A 9637-nucleotide genomic window follows, 5' to 3' on the forward strand; every position below is an offset into this window, starting at 1 on the left:
TTTCTCTACTGCTGAACAAGAACAAGGACTTTTATAATGTTGGGATATGCACTTTTATTCACCAGTGGAAAAAGGCCATGTATTTTCACACGGATTGTGTATGCAAATTTAATATTTTTTTTCAAAATTAGCGTACGTTTATAGGATTTGCTAGTTTGGTTAAGTGCTTGATTTTCCTTTGTCATCCACAAGTATTTGAAGAGTATGTGGTCAGAGCCTTGTCTAGCAGCTTTTATTGCCACTGGGCCACAATTCTAGTCATGGGCTTTGGGAACCCTTTCCTCATGTTGGTGACAGTGGTTTCATCCCAGATAAAATATAGCACTGGTGTAGGTTCTTGTACATGCCTCATGGACTGGGACATACTTTGTTATACTGCACAGGAAAAGGTCATAAAGCAGATTGTGATTCAATCTTTACAAAGCATTTCCTGCTCCTTCCACTCGTCGGAGGTATATGGACCTGGTTCAAGACTCTTAGCTGGTCTACTACATAGAGACTGAAAGGGGCAAACCTCTGTGAAAATCAAATAGCTGAAATCATGAAAAAGTGAGGATTCGAGCAGGAGACAAGGTTCCACCCCTTCCTCCCTACCTGTGTAGGGGGATGTAGGCTTGTGGAAACTGTTTTCTTCCCACCCCCAGCACAGCTGATCACAGTATGAGGAGCCAATGTGAGGGAGAGAGGGGGAACTTTATGTGCTCTTCTTCCCCCATATGGGGGTACACGATAAGAGACAGTCTGGTTCTCAACAGAATACAGCTGTCCCCAAACAGATGGGCTTAACGACTCGTTCTCCCTCATCACTGGTGCAAGGTTTATTCAGTCATTTGAAAGAAGCAAACTCATTGTGGAATTTAAGGAAGAGTCAGCAAAATGCTATTTTGCCACATTCAGCAGTAATTCTTTCGGTATGGTAATCCCAAAGGAAAGTCATGATGCTCCTTCACAAGTTGCATTATGCACTATGGTGGGGAAGGAATTGCTAGAGCTCAGCTTGTGAGCAAGAGCATCTTTTTTGGTCACGCACAAGAACACCGTGCACCACAGTTCCATTTACCTTTTCATAAAAGCCATTCAAACTGGAGCTAGAGTGCAGCAATAGCTATTGGAAATAAAAGAGGGCAGCAGGTCTAGTTCTTGCCATGTGATAGAGCACCAAGTGTCATAATTCCAGGGGGTAAACAGTTAGAGAAATTGCATTGTTCGCTGAATGTTCTCCTCTGTCAGACACCCAATATCTGTTATGCTGCAGAATGAAATGACCAGCAAAATATATGTACGGCGTCTGCTAAGCTCAAGTTCTTGGTTCCTAAGGAAAATAGCATGTAGTATTTCATCTGCACCTGGAGAGCAAGAGCAGAGTTAAGAGGCCTTGTTGTAGGCATGTGACCAACAGGCCAGATCCGGGCTACTGGAATTTGGGGATGCGGCTAGCAGGGATGGAGCCTCTGGGCCCCAATGGAAATGGTGTTGTCAGGCAGGAGGATGAGAAAAGGTTGTGCTGATACAGTCCCACTCACTCTGCTCTCGTTTGCCTTACCACAACCATCCCTGCTAGCACCACAGTTGCCCCACTGCTGGCCTCTCCATTGAACAGTCACCACCATCAATGGGCCCACTGCATCCATAGGCATTTTGCGCCCCAGGCTCAGGGCACAGGATGAGTTTGACACACTTGGTCTAGATTTTCTCCAAAGTCCACCCCCATTGATTCAGGTGTGAATGAAGTATTTGGGCATGGGACTCAAAGGCAGCTGCATCCCTCCCTTATTTGCTGTTGGCTGCAGAAACTGGTGTGTGTTAAGCATGCTACCCCTCTGGGCGTCTGCCATCTAGGCTGAGCAGTTCTTTGACCTTTTGATTTTATCTGAACAGAGTAGTAGTATTGTTTGATAACTGTAAAACTTCATAGCAGAAGGCACTATTTATTACTTAATGGATCAAAGATAGAGTATTAAAGTTTTTCCTTTCTTACAATGTGCAGTAGAACCAAATTTTGTAGTCTATGGGGTAATCATGGTAATCCCAACAGCCTTTGGCAGTTTTCCCAATGAATTCAGTCAAGTTGTTATTTATGCACATGCAAAGGTAGAATTGGGGCAAAACATACGGTAAAGTTTTATCCTAAAGTATGAAGCAAACATACACTAATGAATACAATTACGGACATGGGTGTGCATGTATATCAACATGTCTTCAGGTTCTGCAACCAGGCATGATTTGGTATAAGAAAAATTATCAGAGCTTGAGAGTCCAAATGGTTTTCCAAAAGATAATGCGGTTTCTGAATGATCTCATTTTGTCCACAGGAAAATTATTTTTTTCATTCTGGATAATCATTAATTTTCCATAAGTCAAATTGTGTCTGTAATAATCAACTTCTCCCTTTATCTAAAACCCATTGGAAGTGGTATGCATAGTTGAAAGTTATATATATATGTAGAATTCAAAGTGTTTTACATGGTGCAGTTAAAAATATCTAACTTGCTGTCTTGCTGAAAGCTCAGCCTGGCAAACAATAAGAATTTAGCATGATTGTACTATTTTAGTTACTAGTATCAAATATTGCATGTAAGAAAATATAAGTGTAAGTTGCTTTTAAGTCCCTAAAAAGATAAAATGTGTTGCTCTTCATATGTTTTAAAAAAGATGACTTGGGAAGATTCAATTATTAGTACTCTATTCTTAATGAGGAATAAAACCTCTTATTTAACAGAAGACAAGGTTGTTGGGTTTTTCCCCTTATTATCTGGAGAGAGAGAGCTATCACAAGGGGCAGAATATATGATAGTTATAGGAATGCCTCAGAGTAATTTAAGTAAATTGGTCATTATTTCTGTTATCATCCACTAGGTCTTAGTTGAGGTACCAGTTACATTAACGAAGAGAGTGTGTAAGCAGAGAGCCCTGCATCTTTAACAAATGCTTCTCTTTATTCTTCCTTGGTCATACAGTCATTCCCAGCACAGCACTGCAACGCGTCCACCCACAATGAGCTTGCAACGGACGATTTCTGTGGAAGGGTAAGACATTTCTCTGTCAAAGCTGACTATTGAGCCGCTTAATGTGGCAAGTGCTTAGACACATGTGCGCACTCGGACTATAACCTGCACCCTGCTGTGTCAGCGAATACCACAGTGACTGAATTCACCAGATTAAAATGTATTCAGCCAGTTACAAGGGCCAGTCCAGGGGCGATTCCTGCCGCAGGTGGAGGAAGGAGTTTCCTTATGAGGGTGGCAGGGAGGGCAGCATCTGGGGTAGGTCCCTCAGCCTGTCTCCAACTTGGTGCTGGCCATACCTGTTGCAGAAGCAGCGCACCTGCATCTGGGCCACAGTAGCGGCAGCTGGAGTGTGGAGGGCCCAAGCTGTGCCCACTCATCCCCTACTCTGCCCAGGGTGTAGATGCTCACATTGTCTGCATGAGACCAAGGGGTAAAAGGAGCACATGAGGTCTCAGATGCACGGGGCCTTCCCAGCCCCTACCACGGGAAGAGAAGGGGCCACTCCCTGCTCCCTTACCCATTCGCTCCCTTCCTGTGCGATACCCTGGGGAGGCTTAGGCCTGGTTTCAAGACCACAGACCCCCACCTTTTAAAAAACTGCTTTCCCCCACCTCATCAGCAAAGGGCAGTGTGGGCTGCACACCCCTTTTCAATTTCTGGATCTGGCCATGGCCTAATGGAAATAGCAGACATGATATCCTGAAATATCAACACTGAATGCTTTGGCTCTTCCCTTTGGTGTCCTTCAGCAAGGCTTTAGAAGACTGCAAGAGTAAACCTATTATGCATTTTGGGAAGAGGCCCATGCTGGAGAGTGACCTGCATGACTCACTTATAGGGTAGAGCAGGCATTTCCTTCAAGCCGCCTGAACTCAACCAGCAACTCCAGTGGGAGCAATTTATCACTGTGTGTTATTGTAGGTCCTCTGTCTCCAGCCACAAATGAAAATTGCCTCAGCTTCAGTAAGATTCACAGATTCATAGAGCTGCATGCCCGCTTCCCGCCTGGAGGAGCGGTCAGCAGCTTCAGCATAGCCATCAGGCTGGGGAGACCAGGCTATGAGAATCAGTAGGCCATGCATGATGGTGAACAATTTGCTGTGGAGGGCAAAAGACTTCTGAAGTTTCCTTGAAAGCTGCAGGTCTTTGGGGGATCTGGGTAAAAAAATAACATAGGGGGAAAATATCTGTTATGCTAAGCAAAATTAGGGATAAATAACAAATTAAAACACACACACACACGGCTCCTTTTACTTGAAAATGTTTTATCCATCAAACGGGGCTGGATTAGGCAATACAAACATCTTCCAATTACTTCCCAAAATTTAAGTTGTCAGGAAGTGTCTGAGCTCCCAGCATGGGTATTCCATTTTTTCTGGTAATCATGTTTATTGTGACAGTCCCTAGAGACAGTACTATGCGAGGTACTGTGCAGCCACACTGACAGATAGGCCAGTGCTCTGAAAAACTAATCTTAAATATAATCTAATAGAAATTGAATAGACTGCACAGAGACTGGCTAGGGCAAAGGGAGAGAACATGCAGAGAGAGTGATGACAGAAAATGGCCCAAACTGTTTCAAGGTAGGTGGGTTTTTGTTTGCTTTTGCTTTATTTGATATTTGTGGATGGGATTGGATCTAGCTCCCAGGGATTGGTTTTCTTTTTTTTTCTTTATCAGTTTGATCTTTTCTCCTCTTGCTGTGTTCTTTACCAGTGTATTACAGAGGTTAGTTTGAATGACATTTCTGTAGTGTGAAAGGTCTGACCATCCCACCTCCAAGAAAAAAAAAACAACGTTATTTTCTTGGAGAAAAGCTCATTCGTTTGCTTTAAGATTCACTGAAGCGTACTTGAAGACTTCATGACTGATGATATATGGTGGGCATCGAGGTCAGCCTTTCTGAAGGACACATTCTAATTTGGTATTCAACATCCTTTTGTCATGGAGGTATTCGGGCTGTCATCGCTTGAGTTTACCTTGCTTGCCTGGAGTTAATATTCATGTGCAAAAACAGAAATATATTTTACACTTATCACAGACATTCCTACTGAAATCAGATTGTAAACCATGTTAGCCGTATTACTGAATGGGTGAGTTCCTTTCTGGCTGGCAAATTATGTCTCAAATACATTGAGGCACTGCTATAGAAGAATAATCTCCATGCTCTGTGTGTGCGTGGGTGTGTGTGCAATTTAATTGTAAGGCTTTAAATCAGCTGACTAAATTTTAACAAATATAACTGGGGAAAAGATGAATCACGCACAACATTTTCATGGGTTTAATAATAGCAGGGGAATAACTGACCTTTAAAGTGAAGTGCTCCGATTTTGGTTGTGCAAGCTTGCTTTGTTTCAGAGGTCTCTATTTAAATTCAGGTTATGATTCTCCCCTCTGACTCATCATAGGTAAAAATTCCATTACTGTGAAAAAGGCCTAAGGCAAAAAAAAAGGGGGGTCACATGACACAAAAGCAAGCAATCACTGTCCTTTTTTTTTTCTCTAGTGCTTTCAAAAGTGAGCCTTTGTCAGACTGTGTGAAACAGGAATTTTTCATTTCCCTCCTCCTCTTGCTTTGCCATTCACCAGTGCCAGCCAACAGTGCAAATTAAGTGTTATTTTGGATTTATATATAAAACAGTACTCGAACTGGGGGGGGAGTAAGGACTCTCAGTGCTGGATTGGAGGCTTGTTTCATTCAATCCAGAGTATTAGACTCAAAGGGGTACAAGACCTGCCATAGCTTGACTCCAACAGTGGCTCTGCCTAAGTATTCTGTATCTTAGAAGAGGGACAGGACAGGAGAATGGGCCTGTTTTCTCCTTCTCAGGAGTAGCAGCATGGTCTTCCCAGTCAAAGGCTGATAGTAGGTAGCAGGTTTCCATATGTCTCCCTATATCCCCTTTGCTACATACTGGGCGCATCTCCATGAGACACTTAATTTGTAGTAGCCTAATAACACTGCACAGTAGCGTGCCGGGCAAAAACTGTGCTAATATGCTACTGTGCAGTAGTATTGGGCTACTGCACAGTAAGCACCACAAAAAAAAATGCTCTGGGGCTACTGCACAGTAACGGTCATTACTGTGCAGTTAGTTATCACTTCATTAAGCATGTACTAAACTAAACTACTGTAACTACTGAACATTAATGAACATGTAGACCCACCCAGTGGGCACATTTACATGAGACGTTAATTGCGGAGTTGCCTAATTAGCTCCACGATAAAACATTACCATCTACACATGGTGCTTTTAGAAGGGAGTAGACTAATTAACTCTACTGTAGTATAGTTCTGCCAAAGGCAAGTCCTATCCTACACTAGAGTTATTTACATGTGTAGATGCTGCAGAGAGTGCTTCAGTGCCAGCTAGTACTGCACTGAAGCACCCTCGTGTCCAAGCCAGCCCCCCTGCAGCATGTTGAGCCAGGTTGGAGCAACCCCAGGCTGGGAGGCTGACCCCCAGGGCCCTCTGCCAGCTGGGGCTGCTCCTCCCCAGCTCAATGTGCTGCGGTCCCAGACACACATGCAAACCGCACACCTGGGAGCAATAAACTCCAGCATGAACTATACCAGAGTTTATTCAATCTTATTAATAGTACATGTAGACATGTCTACTGTAAACTCACTATATACTTCCCCTCCTGCCTACACACTACTGTTTGACAGAATAGCACAGGGAGGATACCCCAGATCTCAGCCATAAGAGCCCAATGAAAACACCGGTTGTCTTTGCCCCTTTGTTTCTACACTCTCAAGCAGATAGATATTACAGCTTTGGTTGTTCTCAAGGCCCATTTTCGAGCTTTTATTTTGGTTAACGTAATGGCTTAGAAAAAGCTCTCTTGACATTTTTGAATTTCCTGTAGAAAAGAGAAAAATCTGCTTTATTTATCACATCTTTTTTGTGTAATTTTTTTTGTTGGGATCAGATAGTAAAGGGATGGGCTAAAATCCAATAAAATGAGGTGGAAGTTCTCTCCAACACATCTCCATAATAAACTTTTGCGTTATTTTTGAGCCAAAGCTGTGGTATTAAATCCCCATTGAAAACATCACTAAATAATGAAATTTCCATTGCAAAGGGATGGCATATTCTTTAGAGCTGTGTGACAATGTAACACTGGCATTTTGTTGTCATAGCGATTCTAATAACATGTTTTGCATGCTTCCTTGCCATATGTCAGAAAAGTAAAAGTAAAGGCTTTCTGTTGTGCCTGGATAGCCCTTTCCCTCTGACTTTTAGTGCCAGCAGTCAGAGGAGCAAGGATTCTACCATATAAGTAAAGCTCAACAGAGCTTTGTTGGGGACCATCCCAAGACTGAGATGAACTCCTTCAGGCATTAAGACATACCTCACATACCGTGTCAAGTTGTGCTCCAAAAGAAAAGTTTAAACTGCCTGCATAGTTCTTCTCCACAGGAAGGAATTTGGGAGACTATGAATGACAGATTGTTACGTCACTCAGTGCATACAGGAAGGCACTTGGACAATGCAATGAAAAGAAACTCTGCAAAATAGACTAGTAGGAGCTGGCTGTAACGTAGCCCTGAAAAGCATGCATAGCTTCCTTTAACCTCTATACTTGAAATTGGATTCAATTAAGGTGTGCCAGTTCAGGGTCTGAGTCCTCCAAAAGTAAGTAGAATATTAATAGCTCGTGATTTTAGGATATAGCAGGTGTGATGTTTCCAGTTCTGATAGGAATGTAATAATGCACACAGCTATAATGATTTCATCTGGAATACCGTGTACAGTTCTGGTTAGCCATGGTCCATAAAGATAAGCTCAAGCTGGAACAGGTAGAGAAGGGTCACTAAGAAAATCAGGGGAATGGAGAATCAGTTTACAAAGAGAAATTAATCTAGCTAGAAGACAATGGAGCCACAAAAACAAAGGGGTTTCAATTGGCCATGAATAAATTTTCATTGGAAATACAAAAATGTGCATAAATATCAGAACAGTGAGTTTCTGCAGTAGAAGTGGGGGCAACCTCCCCCCTCCCCCAATTAGTTTTAAAATAACATTCAGTAAGTTTATAGAGGAATTGTATGATGCATTTGCCTGAGATAGCAATGGTCTGACTCAGTGACCCAGGTCCATGTTCCTATTGGTCATTTGGAAATTAATCTCTCCACATGAATTTTCCAACAGATTGTAAAATCTATATTGGCCACACAGAAAGCTTGAACATACTGCATGTGATTCTTGAAAATATCAGAGAGAAGCAATTGATAGGGTAGGTCTCCTACTGTTTGAAAGGTAGAAGAATAATGTGGCATGTAATTATTACCATTCAACTTAAACTGAGTCATGTTTCATTTTACATAGAAATGTGCATCTTAAGTAGTATTTCCATTAGCTTATTATTACACTGCTGAATTAATATAAGTAATCACCTCAGCTCTTAATATTCCATTTTTTCAAGGCTCCAGTTATGCTAATGCTCTTCTGAAAGCTATACTGCCATGTATATTTATAATTAGCACAGTTTAATACAAGGTCAAAATAAAGCTATTCTTTCTTTTGCAAGTTGGTTTTCCAGTTTGGGCTTACCATAAAAGACACTTTTACTTAAGCATCTCACAGTGCTTTTGAAAGAAGCTTTGTTTGTGGCCATTTAACCAACAAGGTTTTCTAGCAGGTGTTCTGAGTTGTGGCCCAAAAGTCACCTTCGCTGCATTTAATGGTAGATAATCGTATAGACATTTTACATAACAGAATGGCATGGGCCAGTGAAGCAAAGGTTGACTTACAAGAGTGAGACCAAAGGAGATATAGAAAGGAACTGACCTAACTTACAATTTATTCCTTTCCCCATAATGAATTTACAGTCACTTCGCTTTTTAGAACACCTAAAATTGCTCTTAATGGTGTCAGGGAGGGGGCAAGGGGAGGCATTGGGGAGTAAATAATGTAACTGAAAAATGGAGAGTTTGTAAATATTGGGGTTCTTTTTTTGGGGGGGAGTATTTGTTAAGATGTCAGATTTACTATAATTCTGAGCATCAAGTTGAAAAAAATAAAGGTGCCTTTAAAAATGTAGGCAAACTCTAGATTATAAGCATGAATTTATTTTTCAGAAATAGCTGTACATGGAGTGAACGACATTACCTGATTTGTTACAGTTGTAAAAGCCTGATTTTTCAGAGATGCTGCACTCAATTGGAGCTGCCAGGTGCTCAGCATCTCTGAACCCATAATCAAGGCCTTAAGTTTGTTCTTTGAAAACTCATCTCAGTCCCCTGTCCCCATTTAACATTAAATCAATTTGTTTTTAAGGTATAACAAAGTTTCTTAACTGGTAAGGACTGGACAAAAAGACTTTTGATTTTTTTTTTTATTGAAGAATGGAAAAACATGAAGAATTTGGGGTGAAACCTGAGTTTTGATTTGGAAATGTTGTTACAGTATTTTATGAGAGTCACAATTCATAGATTTCATAGACATTAGGGCTGGAAGGGACCTCGGAAGATCATCAAGTCCAGCCCCCTGCCTGAGTGGCAGGAAGCCAGCTGGAGTCATAGGATCCCAGCAAGATAAGCATCCAATTTGCTCTTGAAGGTGTTCACTGTAGATGCTTGAACCACTTCTGGTGGCAGGCTGTTCCAGACCTTGGGGGCTCGG

The 9637-nt window shown here is 41.8% G+C and overlaps 1 protein-coding gene across 4 annotated transcripts in view; it reads left to right on the forward strand.

Annotated features, from left to right (window-relative positions):
* DLG2 (discs large MAGUK scaffold protein 2) overlaps positions 1-9637 on the forward strand; it is a 1592593-nt gene that overhangs the window by 1219426 nt on the left and 363530 nt on the right. For all 4 annotated transcript variants that reach the window (XM_019530402.1, XM_019530399.1, XM_019530401.1 and 1 more), the window contains one exon: positions 2958-3026. In XM_019530402.1, coding sequence (XP_019385947.1) covers positions 2958-3026 — 69 coding nt within the window. The remainder of the gene's footprint in view (positions 1-2957; positions 3027-9637) is intronic.

This window comes from Crocodylus porosus, unplaced genomic scaffold (assembly GCF_001723895.1).
Source record: "Crocodylus porosus isolate Cpor-Errol unplaced genomic scaffold, CroPor_comp1, whole genome shotgun sequence".
In the NCBI taxonomy this organism is placed as follows: Eukaryota; Metazoa; Chordata; order Crocodylia; family Crocodylidae; genus Crocodylus; species Crocodylus porosus.